At 38.3% G+C, this 20,481-nt stretch overlaps 2 protein-coding genes across 3 annotated transcripts in view; both read left to right on the plus strand.

Moving 5' to 3' along the window:
* Positions 1 to 11,318, plus strand: part of LOC308460123 (cilia- and flagella-associated protein 69-like) — a 55,866-nt gene extending 44,548 nt beyond the window's left edge. Inside the window, exons 28-33 of the mRNA XM_080976110.1 lie at positions 4,428 to 4,501; positions 5,031 to 5,083; positions 7,529 to 7,636; positions 8,379 to 8,456; positions 10,087 to 10,210; positions 10,833 to 11,318. Coding sequence (XP_080832236.1) covers positions 4,428 to 4,501; positions 5,031 to 5,083; positions 7,529 to 7,636; positions 8,379 to 8,456; positions 10,087 to 10,210; positions 10,833 to 11,035 — 640 coding nt within the window. The 3' untranslated portion in view covers positions 11,036 to 11,318. The remainder of the gene's footprint in view (positions 1 to 4,427; positions 4,502 to 5,030; positions 5,084 to 7,528; positions 7,637 to 8,378; positions 8,457 to 10,086; positions 10,211 to 10,832) is intronic.
* A 1,458-nt stretch (positions 11,319 to 12,776) lies between these two features.
* CLDN12 (claudin 12) lies at positions 12,777 to 20,481 on the plus strand. 2 transcript variants are annotated; one of them, XR_013978264.1, is made up of 4 exons: positions 12,777 to 12,942; positions 14,997 to 15,063; positions 16,326 to 17,142; positions 19,451 to 20,481. XR_013978264.1 is itself a non-coding variant. In XM_080975216.1 (3 exons), exon 3 carries the CDS (start codon positions 16,347 to 16,349, stop codon positions 17,082 to 17,084), a length of 738 nt encoding a protein of 245 aa, XP_080831342.1. In that variant the 5' UTR covers positions 12,778 to 12,942; positions 14,997 to 15,063; positions 16,326 to 16,346; the 3' UTR covers positions 17,085 to 20,481. The 2 variants fall into 2 exon arrangements, 1 of the variants encoding a protein (XP_080831342.1); XM_080975216.1 differs by having other exon boundaries at positions 12,778 to 12,942; positions 16,326 to 20,481.

The raw sequence follows: 20,481 nt of genomic DNA on the forward strand, positions 1-20,481 counted from the left end.
AAATCTCCAGGACCAGATGGTTTGACTTCAAGATATTACAGATCTTTGAAAGACTGGTTAATACAACCATTGAAGGAAGTCTGTAATGAAATATTGGAAGGAAGAAAGGCACCAGAGTCGTGGAAGGAAGCTTACATTACACTTATACCGAAAACAGAGACTGAAAAGACAGCTCAAAAACTACCGCCCCATATCGTTGCTAAATGTGGATTATAAAATTTTTGCAGACATTTTGGCCAAAAGATTAAAAAAGGTGTTAGTAGAAGAAATTCATAAAGATCAAGCGGGCTTTCTCCCGGGCAGACATTTGTCTGACAAAATGAGGAATATAATTAATATTTTAGAAAAACTTCAAGTGAATATTAATACCAAGGCTGTCTTGATATTTGTGGACGCGAAGAAAGCCTTTGACAACATTTCTTGGAGTTTTATGAAGAAGAATCTACAGGGGATGGGGGTAGGCCAAGGTTTTGAAAATGGTATAGGTGCAATTTATTCAGAACAAAAGGCAAAATTAATTGTGAATAATGTAGTGACAGAAGAGTTTAAGATTGAGAAAGGGACACGACAAGGTTGCCCAATTTCTCCACTGCTTTTTATATCGGTCCTTGAGGTGTTGTTAAACATGATAAGAAAGGACCAAGAGGTCAAAGGTATACAAGTGGGAGTTAAACAGTATAAACTGAAAGCATTTGCTGATGATTTAGTATTGACCCTACAGGAACCAGAATCTAGTACAAAAAGGGTATTGGAACTGATTCAAGAATTTGGGCAAGTAGCAGGTTTTAAGCTGAATAAGATGAAAACTAAGGTTTTAGAGAAAAAATTAACTGTAAATGAGAGAGAGAAATTTCAGAAAGAGACAGGACTAACATTGGTTAAGAAAGTGAAATATTTAGGGGTTAATATGACTGCTAAAAATGTAAATCTATTTAAGGATAATTATGAAAAATGTTGGATTGAAGTGAAAAAGGACTTAGAAATATGGTCAAATCTGAAGTTATCATTGTTAGGCCGAATTGCTGTGATAAAAATGAATGTGCTGCCAAGGATGTTGTTCTTGTTTCAAACATTACAAATTTTGGATAAGATGGATTGTTTCAAGAAGTGGCAGAAAGATATTTCCAGATTTGTTTGGCAGGGCAAGAAGCCTCAAATAAAATTTAAGATATTAACTGATGCTAAAGAAAGAGGTGGATTTGCCCTGCCAGACCTAAAACTCTATTATGAATCAGCTGCTTTTTGTTGGCTGAGAGAATGGCTGCTACTTGAAAACACTGATGTGTTGGACCTAGAAGGTTTTAATAATGTATTTGGTTGGCATGCATATTTGTGGTACGATAAGGTAAAAGCACATAAAGCGTTTAAAAATCATATTGTCAGAAAAGCATTGTTTAATGTATGGATAAGATATAAAGATTTGTTAGAAAAGAAAACCCCAAGATGGTTGTCACCAATGGAAGCGAAGGCACAGAAAAAACTCAATATGGAGGCCAAATGGCCGAAATATTGGGAAATTCTGGAACAAGAGGGCGACAGACTAAAATTGCAGAGCTTTGAAAAATTGAAAAATAAAGTGCGAGATTGGCTCCATTATTATCAAATAATGGAGGCATATAATTTGGACAAAAAAGTTGGTTTCCAGGTGGAAAAATCAAAATTGGAAACAGAATTGCTAGATTCCAAAATTAAGAATTTGTCAAAAATGTATAACTTGCTGTTGAAATGGAACACTCAGGATGAAACGGTGAAATCAGCTATGATTAAATGGGCACAAGATGTTGGATATAATATAATGGTGGCTGACTGGGAACAGTTATGGACCACAGGTATGAAATTTACGGCATGTAATGCCCTAAGAGAAAACTTAATGAAAATGATTTATAGGTGGTACATGACACCAGTCAAGCTTGCAAAAATTTACCATTTGCCTGAAAATAAATGTTGGAAATGTAATGAGACTGAAGGCACATTCTTTCACCTTTGGTGGACGTGCCCAAGGATTAAGACATTCTGGGAGATGATTTATAATGAAATGAAAAAGGTATTTAAATATACCTTCTTGAAGAAACCAGAGGCCTTTCTCCTGGGCATGGTCGGCCAATTGGTGCCAAAGAAGGATAGAACGTTTTTTATGTACGCAACAACAGCAGCAAGAATACTCATTGCGAAGTACTGGAAGACACAAGATTTGCCCACCCAGGAAGAATGGCAGATGAAGTTGATGGACTACATGGAACTGGCGGAAATGACTGGCAGAATCCGAGACTAGGGAGGGGAGTTGGTGGAAGAAGATTGGAAAAAGTTTAAAGACTATTGTGATGGGACGATGAGCTGCTTGTGTGTAAAATCCAAGTCCCTCAGAGTTTGGTCAAGTTTGCAAACCTCTGTCTGTAACGGAGCCCCTTAAACATGGCTCCGTCAGTCGCTGGCAGATTCCGACAGTGGTTGCTTTCGGAATCGCTTCCAACATAAAAGCTCCTTAACGGAAACACGTCTTCTGGACTCTCTGCGTGACAGTTTCCGGCGAGGAGTGGGTGTCCCTACAGGAGGTCCTGAAACCTCCCCACTGTTTTCGCTGGAAGTGTCTCTGAGCCATCCCTCCAGCTCACTTTCCCTCAGCTCACCTCCTCTCCCCCTACTGGTTCCCTCTTCAGCTGCTGAGTCTCTCCCAACCTGTGTGAGCCCTTTCACCTCCCTTCCTTCCGATGGCAGTTCCCTGACAACTATCTACAGAAATATTGTAAAATTAATGAATGTTAGAAAAATGTTGAAATGAAGTTATATGGCTTTAGTAGAAATATTATAAGGAATTAAGTACAGAAAGGTTAATAGAGTATTAAAGGAAAAAAATAAGGTTAGAATGAGTTAAGATAATTACAGGATAGAAAACAGAGGAAGATGGAAAGGAATTGCTGAAATAATTAACAGAAGTGGAATACAAAAAGGGAGGTGTGAGGAGGTCGTGGAAATAAGTGAATGAAAGATGGGATAATGAAATTGTTTGATTTATTTTAGTGTCTTTGTCTTGTTTTGTTAATTTGATGTGTTGTATTGTTTTTCTTTTCTTTTTTTCTTCTTTTTTTAGTGTTTTTGGAAAATATAATAAATATTATTTTAAAAAAAATAGAATGGCAATGGCACCCACCAGAGAGGTGCCGGAACTGAGTTCCTGTGAGTTCCCCCTGAGAAAAAAAAGCCCTGCAGTGCATGATGTAACTACAGTTGCAGCTCTTGCCTCACTTCTTTCTGGTTTAATGTGTGAAGTTGAACTTTTATTCAGGCTTTGCCCAACAGCAAATGGAAGCTTTATAAGGAACTGGTGGGTGCTCAAAACAGTGCCACATAAATACTATTGCCTTTGTGATATATCTGTATACCTCTCCCACCCACCACCTAATTCTACTTCAAATTTCAGGGTGGTTTGTTCTCTCTCCCCCCCCCCCCTTTCTAGATGAGGGAAGGAAAGAATAATTTCAAACACCTTTGGTTTATTTCACTCAGTTGTTGAGTGAGTCTCTGAAAGCTTGTTCTTTTGATCTCAGTCTGAGTTTGGTTTTTTTAATATTTCAGTATGTACATAAGTGCTTTATCATTAGATCACAGACATGGAAAAAGATTTGAGAAACATTAGGCTGAGATACACTGAAAGTCAGACAGCATCCCTGTATACATTTCAAAGAGAGTACAGCTACTTCTGATCTAATAAAATCATTCCTGAAGAAGTATGATAACTTTTGAAATGGCTCTTGAGGCATTGCCATTACTCCAATAGTATCTTGAAAGAGCACTCTCCCCCTATCTCATTAGTCCAATGTAAGGTATCAAAGTATTTATTCTATTACTGGTTTTTGTTTTCTGGTTATAATCATTAAGAATGTGATAGCGGAGCAATTGTTCTTTCATAAATGCATATTTGCAAAATGGTGCTTAAAAGCTTAAACAGTTGCACAATGTGGAGTGTACTTATTTTGAGACTTACTTAAAAAGAAAAAGGAACCAGATTTTTGGAAGGTGGGGGGAGAATAGCAAAGCAATTTTTTCTTGCTCCATCCCCCCCAACAATCCTGTCAACTCAGTCTTCCCTGTAATATAAGGTGGGTTCTTCCCATTGTGAGTATAGAGCATATAGTTCTGTTAGGGACTTATAGGAACATTGGCTAAATGCATATTTGGGGCACACACTGATTCGCTTTATAAGGGGGGAAATTAGCATTTAAAGGCAGCTTTTGTGCTTGGTGCTTTTTCTAGTATGTATGGAATCTATTCCACCCTCAGAGTAGCCCACTTCTAAGAAGTTTTCTCTTCATTTTAAACAAAATTCACTTGAGTAAAATGCATTTTAAAACTTGAAAGTGGTTTTATTCTTCTGTCAACTACATACTGATATGAACACTAAATAGATTTTTTTTCATCCCCCACCCCAGGTTTCCAAATGCAGGAAAATCCTCTTTGCTAACCAAGATTTCTCATGCTACACCTCAGATAGCAGATTATGCCTGTAAGTAATTTTCCATGTATTAGTGTTTGCACCCTGCTCTTAAATGCAATGCTTGCAATAGAAACACTTTGACTCTAGGAGCCATCTTCCCCCTCTCTCTGACAACAGTCTCTTGCAATGCCCTGGGGACAGGTGTGTGTGTGTATGTGTGTGAGAGAGATCTTGAGTATGGGCAGAGGCTGTCTGTAGATGAACTGCCCCTCCTGAATGAGAGCTCAGTCTTTCAGCTACCAAGTTTTCAGAGTATAATTGCAGCGAGCTATGATACCGTCCCTCAAGTGTTTTCCAGTATTTAATAAGAATTTCTCTGCATTGAGTTTTCTATGTATCTTCTGATGTGAGCAACTTTAAATGTTTGGGAAGGACTTCTGCTATCACTGCCTGTCTAGCATTCAAGAGATTGCTTCTGAGAAAGCAAGAGTGTTCCATCTTTTGACTGAGAGTAAACAAGTGTGTTGGGCATATGAGCCAGGGGTAAAATTCCAAAGTACATCACAAAACAGGGCTCATTTTTCCTTACTTTTCGCAGTTACGACGATAAAACCTGAACTTGGAACAGTCAAGTATGCTGATTTTAAACAGGTTGGTTTCCAAAAGTAAGATCTGCATTAAATGTGTGGTTGTGGAGAAATGGTATTTTGGTTACGTTATGAGACCCCAATTTTCTTAACTTACAAACTGACACCAATACTTCAAGGAGAGCAGGCTGTTGACTTGTTTTCTAAGAAACGGTGGTATCCTGAGATAGGTCTGGCATCTGTGCTCCTTCAGTTTCAATATATTTCCTTCAGATGGCTGTGTCTGTCTTAAGCAATATCTGTATCCAGATAAACAACCCTTTCGAGCCAAATTTACCTAATTTTTAGGACATTGAGAGAGGCCGGACACCAAGTGTGACCCATTAGACCACTCCGTGCTTTACAATACTAAATACTGTAACATGATGCATTACCTAAAATAATGCTCCATGCGGCATTATTTATTGCTGTTCAGCAGCTGAGAGTGATCTACTGTAGAGTACTAAACATAAGCCTGTTAAAATAATTTTAAAAATTGCCTGTGTTTGTTCAGAAAGATTATTTTTTCCAAATATGAGGTCCGTTATCCATGCTACTAAGTTTTGATGAAGAATTAAGGACCATGTTCATTCATGAGTCTTCCAAACTTTTGATTGCACACAACCTAATTTTGACTTTGATGTGTAGAACTCTAGCTGGCACATGAGAGCAATCAAAGACATAAGATGAAAGCATTTTATCATTTTGGAGTTCACAGATGCAAAATGAGTAAAATTGCTTTTTCTCCTTCCTGGAACCAGGGTGTAGAGGGCTTGTCTGACGATGCTTTAATCTTTCTCTAAATAAAGTGTATTACATGGATAAGAATCGCAGCATTACTGCTAAAGATTATATTTTCCCCCTGTACTTTAAAAGAACTTCAAAATAACATTAAGCATCTGTACAAGACTCTTAAAAATTGCTTGGAGATTTGTTTGTTTTTTTACAATCAAGCAGTGTATAAATTTTATGAAACGAATATATAAACAAGCATTGTAGTTCCTAGCTGTCCTTTTTTACCATAGCAGGCGTAAAATTAGAATTGATGGGAAATAATTTTGATCCTTATCCCCCACCACCCAAAATGTAATATATGTTAAGTTTTGAGTCTTGCAAATTAGTTGATAATTGCTTGATTCTTCAAAGTGTGGGAAACTCTTCAGTTCTCAGAATACAGCATGCAAAAATATTCCCTTGACTTCTGAATATCTTAGAAGATCAAGCGTGGTGTTTTCTATTGTAAGGTTACCAGATGTCCCTGTTTCCCCGGGACAGTCCCCGGATTTGCAAATCAGTCCCCATACAGAATCTATTGAAGATGAAAAGTGTCCCCGGATTCATTGAAAAAAAAATCTGGTAACCTTATTAAGCACCCAAATGAGCATGCTATGTTTATACAAGTAACGGTTCAAGCCCGAAGCATAGTTTGGTTACTAATGAATTGCATGCTTGCATGTTCCCTCTTCTCCTGTATGGGTCTTCCCTCTCTCTATTTAACCATAACCAAAATAGAATGTGTTGTCTCAATTGGTAAACTATGCAGTAGTGGCCTGTGCACAGCCGTCCCCCAGTTCTGACATCACTGCAACTTACCTGGATGGGACTTGTGGGTGGCGTTGGAGGCAGAGCTGCAGTGAAGTCAGGGTTACCACCCCCTGCCCTGTTCCAGCCCTTTCCAGGTAAGCTGCAGAGATTGCAGGGTCAGGATGATGGCTGTGCACCACCACATGGGCTACTGCTGAAACTATGGCTAGAGTTTTCCCTCACAACCAGAATCAGAAAATATGTGTGGAAGTGGCAAACTATGGGTGGCGCTAAACAGGAGAAGGAAAAGCTGCACACAAGAGGAGAGAGGGAACATGCATGCCATGCGTCATTCACAGCCTTCCAAAACATACCTTTCAGTGTGCGAGGAGAAGCTTACTTTTAAATCAGATAATTCTAATGGAAACTTAGTGTTAAGGTTGGAGAAAACATTTTCAAAGGGGAAAATTTTGATCCTGCAGCAAGAATACAAAACTCACTTACTGTGGTCACGTTAGTCTGTTTTTTTCTGGGTGGGGTCAAGAATTAATTGACTTGCAATTACTAGTTCCTGCAAAACTGTGGGTCATTCCCAACCTTACATTTATGTGACTGATTAGAACTTGTATCCTGCTCATGACTGCAATACTTCATTTTGTCGTTCCCCCCACCCAAAAAAAGAAAGGCTAGTTGAAGACTTATGAAGGGGGGAGTTCTGCTCCATAATGTAGCTTGGGACTAGATATATGAGGGAGTATTCAGGTAGTTTTTTCAATGGTTCAGCCAGATAACGTGCCACTTTCAGTCTCTTCTAGTAGTTAAGGCTTTTTGCCTAATTCAAGGCATTGGTCTCTAATGGAGATGCTGTAACCATTTTTTAAAAATCGATGTGACCCAAATGATGATGGGATCTTTTGTGAAAGTCTAATCTTTCTTTCCCTCCTAGATCACAGTTGCTGATCTTCCAGGACTGATTGAAGGTGCACATGCAAATAAAGGAAGAGGACACAAGTTTCTAAAGCATGTGGAAAGAACCAAACAGCTCCTCTTTGTTGTAAGAACATGGTGTAGCTTAGCTTTTTATTTGACATCTTTAAAGTCTGCTTTTAATTTAGGCTTTGTTTTGCCGAAGAAGTAACCTGGGGGGTGCCTGTTCATTACATCATGCCATAGCTTTGCTAATATTATAAATGAAAATTTAACATATAACATGGATAGCTGCATAGCTCAGTTGGTTAGTGTGTGGTGCTGACATCACCAAGGTTGCAGGTTCAGTTCCCATAAGGGACAGCTGCATAGTCCTGCCTGGACACAAGTCTGGGAAGTGTTTGTGGAGGTCCTTGGGTGTCCAGATGACAAGACCCTACCTCTCTCAGCCATGCTGGTGTGTTCCAAAGGAAAACATAGCAATATGTTTGGCACCAGCTTGACTGTGGGAGTTGCCAGAAGGAAGCACATAAGATGCCACCTAAATGTCTTAGGGACTCCACTCCTAATTTGTGTAGGGTTTATTCCTTAGCCTTTTCTTCTCCCGAAGATATCCCGCAAGGCAGCGGAGGAGAGACAGTAACAGAACACTTAAAACTAAGCAAACAGATTGTTTCTGTGAATTGGAAACTGTTCAGATATAGCAGAAAGGATGCTATTTTGGGGGCAGAAATGTTTTGTGTATAACAGCCACCTCACTGCCATCACTCCCACGCTGCCTGTCATCTTCATGGTCTCTTGGAAAGTGAAGGATAATCATGTGAGAAAGCATTTGATTGTCTGATTAAAAAAAAATGTCAATCTTTCAGGTTGATGTAGCTGGGTTTCAGCTTTCTCCTACAAGCCCATTCAGAACAGCCTTTGAAACTGTAATACTACTTGCAAAGGTAAGTGTACTGATTCTTTTATATACCGGCATGATTTGTGCATATTGCAACACGCATGTTCTGACATGAGAGACCTAATTAAGATTTTCTTTGAAATGTTTACTTGAATGGCACACCTATTAAAGCTACAAACTTGCTAACTGTATCCAAGATGTTTGAGATTTGGAAGTTTCCCATTACTTCTAGGGAGAGCTGCTAACATAGTGTTTGTCACTTTGTTTTTCACTAACTCCATTTTCATCTGTATGGTGGAAATTTCTCCGGTTCAGAAGGCAGTGAGAAGTCAAGCAGTTTAGTCTTCAAGATTGCTTCCTGTTTTCAAATAGAAAACACGTAGCTAACAAAATTTGTGATGCAGATTAACAGTTGTGAATTCCAATTGTACTGTCTCTTAGGAATTTATACCTGAGAGGCTCATGTGCTCCCAAGTGTATGCTGTCACATTTATATTGGCTTCATGTGCTTATTCCGCATGAGAATATTCACCGGACAGCTATGGTTTGATTTATTATATTTCTATGCTGCTTTTCATTCAAAGGAATCCCAAAGCGGCTTAGAAACAACGTATAATAACGTGATAGAACTTAATAAAACATCACAAATACAACATAAATAATGCAAAATAATTAACAAATAATCAGTGAAACAATTACAACCTATAAAGCTCCGTTAACAAAACAACTAAAAAAAAAGTTAAACATCTAAAAGCACGTTATATGATTAATAACTCACTGCAGCATTTATAATCTAGAAAACAATATTAACAACATCAACAAAATAGGTCAAAAATAAACTAAGCACTGTTAAGTTCATACACACACTACACACACCCATGACTCATAATTTTTTCACTCTATTCAGCTCATTAAAACTACGTGTACACATAATGCCCATGGCAACAACTCCCTTCTGAAGGTTCCTCAGTGGCTCCCGCCTTGTGGAACACCCTCCCATTAGATGTCAAAGAGATAAACAACTATCTGACGTTTAGAAGACAGGCAGCCCTGTTTAGGGAAGTTTTTAATGACTGATGTTTTAATGTATTTTTAATCTTTGTTGGAAGCTGCCCAAAGTGGCTGGGGAAACCCAGCCTGATGGGCGGGGTATGTATGTATGTATGTATGTATAAATAATAATAATTATTATTATTATTTATTATTATTATTATTCCTCGGGCTGGAGGTAGGGCAGCACAGATGAAACCAACTACCCCCTGATGGCAAGCAGAGTCTTTCTCCTCTCACAGTTCTTCCTCTGGAAACAGCTCCATTATGAAGGCATCTAGGACTGGAGCATGGGGCAAGACAGGAGGGAGAAGCCAGTCATGTGATGCAGTCATGTTTTCTATTTAAATGGTGGTTGTGTATTATTATTGTGTACACATGGTAGACAGTAGTAATCAGTAATGTGTGACAGGTTAAACGTACCTTCATGCTCCCCTTGATTTTGCCTCTGGGCCTGCTCACACCTGTCATGTGGTCTTGAGAGGTTGTTTAAAAGGGAATGTGGCCCTCCCTGCTCTGGTTTGCATATGTATTGTGTAGTAATTAAGAGTTAAATGAAAAGGCTTGTATAAAGCCAAATACTTTCAACGACAATATTTTACAAATGGAAACGACTTATGTCGCAGGAGCTGGAACTATATAAAGAAGAACTTCGAACTAAATCTGCACTTCTGGCTGTTAATAAAATGGATTTGCCTAATGCGCGAGAAAAATTGAATGAATTAATGGAACAACTGCGGAGTCCTCAAGGTGAGATACTTACTGTACAGCTCCTTTTTTAAGATAACATATTCGCATATCTTTGATATACAGCAAGTAGTGAGTTTTCATTACTGCAAAAGAAGAAACATTTTTTAGTATATTGATTGTATTTTAAAGTAAAATACCGTATAACCAAACTATGTTGTCTTTCATACTAACCTAGAACTGTAATGATGCTAAAATGCTAGTGTCATAGAATTGTAAAGAAACTGTGAGAGTCAATCTAGTCCAGCCCCCTGCAATGCAGGAATATTTCACCCAACGTGGGGCTTGACCCCATAACCCTGAGGTTAAGAGACTCATGCTCTACCAACTGGGCTATCCAGCAGATAAGAACCTTAGAAGAAGAATGGAATGCAAGCCAGTCATCTCTTCTGTCAGTAAATGCAGTTAGGAAGTCTTCTGGGCCAACAGCCACATCTATTGTCGTCTCCTAACATCTTGGCAGTCCAAAAACCAATTACCCTGACTTCCTTGGAATGGAATATCTTCAAACAACTCTGCTACTGCTGTTACATCAGGCATCTATTTAACTGAAATCCATCCATAGCAAATTTTATACTGGCTTTATACTATGTGTAGTAACTCTAATTATATATATATATTTCAGATTATATGCACACTCTTCCAAAAAATATGATTCCAGAAGTCATTGTCAACTTCAAAGAGATCATCCCTATATCTGCACACTCTGGCGAAGGAATTGAAGAACTGATCATGTGTTTAAGAAAAGTACTAGATGAAGAATCTGAGAAGAAGATTGAAGATCATCAGAACCAGCAGCTTCGTGCACTGAGGAGCTCAGAAATTTAGCAATTTCTTAACACACACAAACTATTATATAATATTAAGACGTGAATCTTTGCAGGCCTCTGAACACAACTGAGTTTGTGGCAAGCCTGTATTTACACACACTTTCAGGTCAACCATTTCAAAAAGAAAAGAGAGTATGTTATTTTCCAGTTTCTGTAAAATACAGAAAAGTGTATCATGATCTTTTACAACAAGTCTTCAAGTTGCACAACCCTCTCAATTAAGTTGTAGAATATATTTCAAAAGATGTAAATAAACATGTAATTTTATATAAAGATAATAAGGTATTCTTTTTGTTATCGTTTACTAAAGATTTCAAGAGTGGCATCCTTCAATCAGTGCAGGAGAAGTACATATAAAACTACATGTGTTCATTTTCCTGAAATATTTTGGGCAGAAATATTTAAAATCACTAATATTGTAAAATGATTTATCAGCAGCAGTGCTAAGTTGAAGCATGGCAATGACATAGTCTCTATCCTGGATGCACCAAAGATAAACAGAGGAAAAGGGAAGAGATAAAAGAGTTAGACAACCGTGGCAAAAATTGGGTCTGGAAATTAACATAGTGGCTGGCAAAGAATGCCTTTTAGTGGAACAGACATGTAAATGGTGAATGTTTGTCACTTCTACAGCCATAGATAATCGAAGATAAACAAAACTCAAATTTTGCACTACGGAATTACACATTCTTGATCAGAATAAATTATGTCTGCCTAAATTAGACTGAACTCGCCTCTTTTGAGCAGGGACACTAAAAATGGTTGATTAGAGATGGCTGCAACTGAATTGGAAAGGAAGCAAAGGCCACTAATTCTTCCCACATAATCAGATCAGCTTTGGGATGGCTTCCTAATATGGTCCTGAATAATCTGCTGCAACGATGCCCCAGGAATAAGTAGCACTTATTCCCCCAGCTTCCTTGCTACTACCAACCTTCTCATTAAAAATAAACAGATCACAGGAAAATGAGGCTTTTAAAGCGACAATGATGAAACCATGTTTGGAATGCTGTGGTGTATAATACACATGCAAGCTAGCAGCTGGGTTCCAAAGGATTACATCAGAAGTGAAATTCTACTTGTGTGGGTGTAAGATTGTACTGTAGGGTGGGAATTATTAGTAGTAATAATAAGTTTATTACTTATACGGGGTTGCTCCAGCTACTCTGGGTGGATCCAACATATCCTCTGTCTCCTCTCTCTCCACCCCTGTCAAGTTGTATCAGAAACAGTCTGGAAGGGGGATTCTGACGAGAATAATAACCCCAGTCCCTTTGAACGTGCTTAGCTGGTTATGTCGTGTCATGGAATTTGGCTGCTATTTTGCTGCTTCAGATTTGAGTTTCCAGGTCAGACTCACAGGTGGATAGTGATAGCCAGGTCTTAAAAGCTGCCTTCTGGAAATGCTGTAGCTGAGACTTTTTAAGAAAACAGTGTTTTGAGTTCAGGCATCCATTATTATGCTTTAGGGGAAAGTTGGACACGCAATTCTTAAAAAGAGAGGCAGAGAATATATAGATTGCGCAGCAGCTGGCATAGTCAAAAGGGTAAGAGAAAACTGATAACCAAGAAGCCTCTGAAGAGATGCAGAGTGTCCTATTCCAGCATCAGTTCCTTTCCAGTAACGCGAGATGGAGCTGGAGAAAACAACTTGAAATACAATCAGAAAGAGGAAGCACCCGGAACAATAGAGTAGGAAGAGTGATCTCTGGGAATTGTAGTCTTTAGAGAGGAAGGTGAAACGAAGAGCATTGCAGGCGGAGACTACAATCCCAGAAGCCTTTGGGCACACCTGGAAAAGGCAGCCGCTTCCTGAAAAGCCGAGAGTGGGAATCCTTAGCGTCAACAAGAGGGGGAAGAGAAATTGGATGCTTGAAAATTAAGTCCCTCGAGCGTGGGAAGGGGGTGAGTACGGTGGAGATAATCTCTCCTTCTGCATTTATTTATATGTGAGCCATTGCTCCTTCCAGAGAGGCTGGATTTCATTAGAATCATACGTCACTACGGACCGATAAGGTGTAATTTCCATTGAAATAGATGGGATTTACTTCGGCGTAGATGTATTTTAACAGCACAGTCCTATGCATATCTGCTCAAAAAGAAGTCTCAGTGAGTTCAATGGGGCTTACTCCCAGATAAGTATTAGAATACACCCTAAAGATTGATGGCATGAACATATAAACACCTGGCGTGAAATATTGCCTTTAAAAATAAATGAATGAATTGGTCCTTCTCTGATACTCTGGTTTGGGGTGAACACTCGAACATGGGGCGATCAATAGGAGATTCCGGGCAGCGCAAAGGAAGTGGTTCTTCAAACAACCCATAATTATTTTGTGGGATCTGCTGCAGCCTGCTTGATACGGCGGTGGCTTCTATCTCAGATTGTTTTAAAAGGGGATCAGAAATATTCATGGAAGAAAAAATTACCAGTGGCTGCTATTCATGATGGCTATATGCAGCCTTCAGGTTTTTGAGTCAGTACGCCTCACCAGTTGCTGGGAATCACAAAAGGGGAGAGTTCTCGTGTCCTGCTTGTGCGATTCATGTGCTTGATCACTGTGGACACTCAATTGAACAGACCTTTGTTCTGATCCAGGTCTTCTTACGTTCTTCTCTTTGTGTTTGTATTTCAAATGGTTTGATACTTATTATGCCCTGAGTCACAGTTTAGCCCACACACTGGGGCTTGCTTGTGAGTTGTTCCATCTCTTTAGTCATCATTAGTAATGCAAGCAAAGTGACTGTCTTTTTATAGTTTCTGTACAGTGTTTTTGAAGGTTTCAAAACGGTGATTACAATCGGCTTCTCACCTTCCTTGAGTGCGATAACCCATAATTGAAGGTGAAACAGTTCCGATGCTGGCCACAGTATAACCAGTATAAACATCACGTTATGTTCAAATACACTTATCACAAGTGTTGACCCAGTTATTAGCACATAAATGAATCAATGCAAGTCATATGTGGTTCCCTCTACATTCTCAAATTGATCTTGCATCCTTCTAATTATGAACTATGGTGATTAAACCCAAGCTCAGCTTGTAAAGCCTTCCCCAGCTTTGAAGGGATGGAAAAAACTTAACCTGTTGAATTTCTTCTTGTGTAACTGTTAGAGATGCATGATCCTTGCCAGATAAAGATTGGCAACTGTACTATGTTTTTACAAGTTAATATTAAGCACTGACTTTTCATATTTAAGGTTAGATCTTATATGTAGAGGGTAGCAGGTGGTACCAAATGCACAATTAAGTACACATCTGCGGTGCATATATACAACACTCCACGCAGTCAGGAATGCTGAAGAAATACGGTTTCTGATCACCTGGAGTGTTGCCTACACGTGTATGATAAGCACAACATAGATGTGAATTTGAGCACCTCAGGTGAAGTCTGCAGCCTCCCTTTGTACATAAATGACTTGCACATGCAGAAGATCCGAGCCAGGCTTGTATCTCATAAAAAAAGTATTACTCATCTGTACAACACTTTTGGGTGCAGAGTGTTCTGCAATACTGTCATGTGCCCTTAGGATAGGTATTGAGGAGCAAAGGTAGAAAAATAGCAAAACTTTTCTCTTTTGATGACTCATAGGAAGAAATGTAACACTGTCATAGTTTGGGAAGAGTTGAGTATGAAGATGTGTTGATGGAACTCCTTCCTACAGGCTTAGCACTTTTGGAGGTCAACTATTACTGAATATTCCCCTGTGTAAAAAACTGGTATTGTGCAATAAGGGGAGCTTTGGATCTTGGGAAGCTGGCTCCATACATGTTAACGCTGAAGAATTCATCTTGGCCCCTGTTCCTTTTGTCCAATCTCTATAGCAGTGATTCACTCCTACATGTTAATTGTGACGATAACAAAGGGTTTTGAAGTGCTTTATATAAGTGAAGACTAGTTTGTTATATCTATTGTAGTTGTATTTTCTCCAGAATTAATTTGTTGTTCCCCCCCTAGATCTATTAGAATTGTTCTACTACTTGCAAGAGTTCTGCTGTTATTCTGGATTTGGTTAAATCTCTTGGTAAGTTTGTTCTTCTAACCCTTTAGAACAGGGGTTCCCAAACTGGTCTGAGTTTATTTTTTAAAAAAAACATTTTTATTTGATTTTTCCAATACAAAATTAAAAAAATAAAAATCCAACTACATATCCATATACAGAGATTTCTCTGAATCTCAGGACTTCCCCCAGCCCCTTCCCTGTAGCTCTGATTTAAATATTTAAAACTGCATCTTCTTCCAAACTCTAACTTTTATATCAATCCATATTGTCCATGGTAACTGTTACACCACAAGTGAAATCTGGTCTGAGTTTCAGTCATGTGGTCTGTGGCCGTCTGTGGATTTCTGACTGAAGATGGGAGATGACATATCAATCCCCTTAAATATTTGTGGTGATTTTTATTTGTATTGCTTCTTTTACGTTGTATTTTATTTTTATTACAAGTTGAATTCTGTGGAATGCAATAAAATACAAAATATAAAAAAGAAGCAGATACAAATACAATTAAAAATCATACAGCATCTAGCACAATGGCTACACCAGGCAGAAAAATAATTGTCACCCACCAATACCCTCAGCAAATTTCAAATGGTCCATGAGTGGAAAATGTTTGGGAAATGCTGCTTTAGAAAAGAGCTTCTCCCAACATGCAACTGAAGGCATATTAAGACATTAATCTCTGATCATACATAATAAGTGCTGGTGTCTGTAAAGACTTATTCTCAGCTTAGATCTTTATCAACTTAATTTGATCCTTATCAGCATGCAAAAGACTCAGTATTATGGTTGCAGGGTCCCTCCCCTCTTCACACACATTATTAAATAAGCATGAAACCTAGCTATAACCTAACTATAGCTGGATAGTTTGGTGAAAGGCCTAGGTACACCGGATCCCCTTTGCTATACCAGCTACGCCTGCTGTTTTTTAATTACCCACAAGTAGCTTCTGATTCTGAAAAAAAGTATTATTTAATAAGAGTGGCCCATTGGAGCAGAGCCTCCTGCACAACCCAAGTGCCAATGTGCCTTCTTCAGAATTCAGTTTAATTTATATTTCAAGACTGTCAGTCATTTCTCCCTCATTATGGTTAAAAAAAGGGGTCGATCAGAAAATTTCTTTATTATTTCTTTATCTCATACAATTTATAGACTCATTTATTATGATTTTTTTTTAAAAAAATGATCACAGCGGTTTACGAACAGAGTAAAACAGTAAAATTATCGTAAAAACAGCTATTCAGATAATAAATCTTGATGATTTAGTAAAGTTTTTTACCCCCCAGGAGGCATTTTTGTTGGCTAAGATGGGTTGCCGTGATGTCCATGCTGCGACAGTCCTCGCCTTCCTTTCTGGTACAGCTGCCTTATCTGGACTTATCGCCGCGGCTCTGCTGCCTAACTGGAGACAGATGCGACTCTTCACCTATAACAAGAATGAGAAGAATGTCACCGTGTACACTGGGCTCTGGATTAAGTGTGTTCGCTTTGATGGCAGCAAAGACTGCGTCATCTACGATACCGAGTGGTACACAGCAGTTGACCAGCTGGACTTACGCGTCCTCCAGTTTGCTCTCCCCATCAGCATGTTAACCACTGTCTTGGCTCTGTTTCTCTGTTTGATCGGCATGTGTAATACCGCCTTCATAACCACAGTGCCCAACATCAAGCAGGCCAGATGTCTCATAAACAGTGCGGGCTGCCATCTTGTGGCCGGCCTCTTCTTTCTTCTTGCATGTGTCATTTGCCTGACGCCATCTATCTGGGTCATCTTTCATAACCAAGAACTGAACAAGAAATACGAACCAGTTTTTTCCTTTGACATCTCCGTGTTTATTGCCATTGCCAGTGCAGGAGGCTTAATGTTTACAGCCATCCTCTTATTCCTTTGGTATTGTGCATGCAAAACGCTTCCTTCCCCTTTCTGGCAGCCTCTGTATCCTCATGCACCCAGTGTGCATAGTTACGCCTCCCAACCTTACTCTGCACGGTCACGCCACTCTGCCATTGAAATTGACATTCCGGTTGTTACACACGCTTCCTAAATGATAAGCTGGAGAAGCCAAGCACCTGCTCGTTCTCTCCTTCGCCAAGGCACTGCAGGTGAAGTGTTTTCCCCATTCCCTCAGAGACATCTAAAAATGTTTTACAAGGCTAGGTGGGAAAAAATTGCTATTGTAACTTGATAGCTTTTCCAATTTCTCTATCTAGGAATACTGCGGAGATAGGAATGTAGTTACGTAAGCGAGCCATAATATTAGAATTCTACTTGTTTTGATATTGAAGCTGTTCACAAGTTTCTAGTTCTCATTAAAACTGGTGGCGTGTGAATTCATAGGTAAATTAAAGACTGGGACCTTTTTGCTTTTTATATTTTGAACTAGTTTCTTCCATGAATTGTACTACTGAAAAAAACATGCCTGCTGGTGTTTATAACCCAGTGCATGAAACTTTCATATTTAAGTACTTATTGTCAGTCCAAATTTTTACCTAATTCAAAAATGCCTGGGCTGTAACAATGTTTACCGATAGCTGTTTTGTTTTGGTTTTTTTGCTTATTTAGAAACATTTGTTTTGTTTAATTATTAAAAGAATCACCTTTAAATAAAAGGAAATATGTATATAAGCAGCATTATTCAATATAATAATGAAAGCAAAAAGTGAACATCAGTGATATTTGTGACTTTCCAGAAAATTACACCTAATCTAAAACAACCAGATTTTAATAAAATCATTCAAAGATAGCCATTTTGTACTTTTTGAAAATGATAAACTTAGGGATGTTGATGATTCATTGTAATAATTCCCCCCCCATTGCAATAGCATAGCCTGCATTTGCTTTTAGGTTTAGGTGATATTTCTTAAAGGCTACATCTTTCTCTTTTTAAACATAAGATGTGACCAGAATCCATTTACAATTAAATTTTACATAGTACAATACCGATAATTCAAATAGTCTTCGAATTATCTAAAGTTCACCAATACTAGAAATCTATATTAATAGGTCCCCTCTGCACTAGACATTTAAAGCAGGATCGGGGCTCCTAACAACTCTCAGCACCCTTAACAAACTACAGTTCCCTTCAGGAGGAAGCCATGACTCTTTAAACTGGAGTGATACCTCTTTAAATGGGGCCATAGAATGCTATTATATTTTGATATATAGTTATATTGGGCTTTCTGGGTTATTTATTTATAACAAGGATTTTTGGATAACCAAAATTCCTGTTGCTGTAACTTTAAAAAAAATCAGAATTATTTTAAACACCTTAGAAGTTCGAATGAAATCTGCTGCACTGTATTCATTGTTTGCTTAGCAATGCCCTTTGAGCTTTAGACTGTGTTACTAAATTAGGGTTATTTTTATGGTTTGCTGTATTGAAAATGGGCCTCTGAATTAATAGTAACACTAGTGATTTCACAGTATTTTTATATAAATAATTCTGAAGATGAGATTATTGTTAGAGGCAGTGTTTGACTTGACTTTTTTTAGAGGACTTCTGGTGCTGTAGCTTTTCATGTAGGTCAGATTTCTACATCTCTGACCTTGGTCTTTTCCCCTATTCATTAGGAATCAGGTATTTGGCTTGTGTTCAGGTATTTTTTCCCCATTTGGTGGTATTTATGCCTTTTGAATAATGAAAAAAAAATACTAGCAGGTATCAGCTATCAAGGTTTATTTTAAGTATTCAGAAATATGGAGCATATAGTTTGAACTATTCCTTTTTTTTTAAATCCACAAATGGTTCTGAACATACTCTGGAAACCAAGCCTTTACTCATTTGTTTTAGCTGAAGGAAAACCTGGTTTTCTTAGTTTGTTAGGGCTATATATTCTTAAATAGTTAGGCAAGTGTAAAAATATGATCAAATCAAAGCACTTATCAACATTCCATTTATAGAGAGAATTTTTCATCTTTCAAACTGGGTGCCTGCAAAAATTCTCTTTTTCTTTAAGCAGCAGAAGCTTAAGCTGAAGAAAACTCAGGATCTTGTTTTACAATTTGCATTCCTCTAAACCCAATTTCTGCGATGTGTTCCATACTGATGCTTACTGTGATTAAAATTTTAGGTAGATCTATCCCGAGTCACAGGAGAGTTTTTGTTTTGATTCAAAAATTCACTGAAACATGGCTACTTTGAAGTCTATGGGGATTAGGAACAGCAGCGTCCTATTGATTTGTTTACAGGTGAAAATTGAAAGCTTTGATAAGTGCTTTGCAGTTGCACTATGTAAAAATTCACCACATGTGGTGAATTCAGTTTGCTTCAGACATTCACCGCTCATGTGATTGATGAATTCCCAAAGTATGAGGCAGGCCTTAACTTTTATGTACAGTTGTTGACAGAGGTATAATATGAATGATGCTAGAAAATGAAATAATTGCATTCCCTTTTCCTTCTCTTTTCAGAGGTTATATATCCACTTGCTTGTTTTGTTGAAGATCCTGTGATTCTTTCATAGGCATTCTGAAACTTAAAAATGTGCTGTGCAGCTTTCTTTTTCTTCCCTTCCTTCCGATGTTACCAGTTCTTGATTTAACATTGATTTTTGTCCAATGATGTGTAAGTGGAAGGCATCTTGAAGAACGAAACTTCCTTCCACGGAAGCCCCCTAGACTCTTAAAAAGCCTCTCCAGATGATCAGCATGGGTTGTGCCACCCAGAACGGCAGTGTGAAGGGCAAATTACCTAAAATCAGACACAGGAATCTTGCTCCAGTAGAGCTCCACTGAGTGCAAGATTTCTCTGTCTGATTTCATAAGATTCCTGCTTTCTACTTTCTGCTGCAGTTCTGTGAGATGCACCCAAAATCAACACCTTATGCTATATATGAAGTTTCAGTCAGCAAAGGAAGGGTGGCAGCCTCCACACTGCATGAATGATGCTGAGAGCTTCAAACGATAGTACCACATGGTTCAGTCATAATTCTATATGTGGTCCTTTTCTTTTAAAGCCATCTGCTACAGGAACTTAGTCTAGATGTTTGTATTTTCAAACTTGGTAACTTCTTCTTTTAGTTTTCTGTTGTGTGCTTGCCTTAACATTTTCTTTTAGACTGGTACTATTGGTGCTACAAGCCAAATGTATTAGCTGTTGTACATTATCCTTTAAAGACAAGGTTACCCCAAAATGCATACCTATTAAAAATTCTGAACCTGCTTCTGTATGCAAAAGCCAGTGGATTTTAATTTAATTGTAAGCTGTCTCTTGAACTTTGATCTTGTTTAGCTTGTACCAAGAGAAAAATGTGAATTTCAATATTTGTTACAGAAAACAAATTTTCCATCTCTGTTCTTGTGTTCTGCATGAATATGTATCCATTTCTTCAGGGTTGCCTAATATAGAATTCTCCTTTTGGCATTTAGTTATGCTTCATTATGGTTTACATTTTTTTTGTAAAAGAAAGTATGTATTTTTAATTATAAATGGTATTGTGCAA

The sequence above is a fragment of the Podarcis pityusensis genome, assembly GCF_964106645.2.
Source record: "Podarcis pityusensis genome assembly, chromosome: 12".
Taxonomy (NCBI): domain Eukaryota; kingdom Metazoa; phylum Chordata; class Lepidosauria; order Squamata; family Lacertidae; genus Podarcis; species Podarcis pityusensis.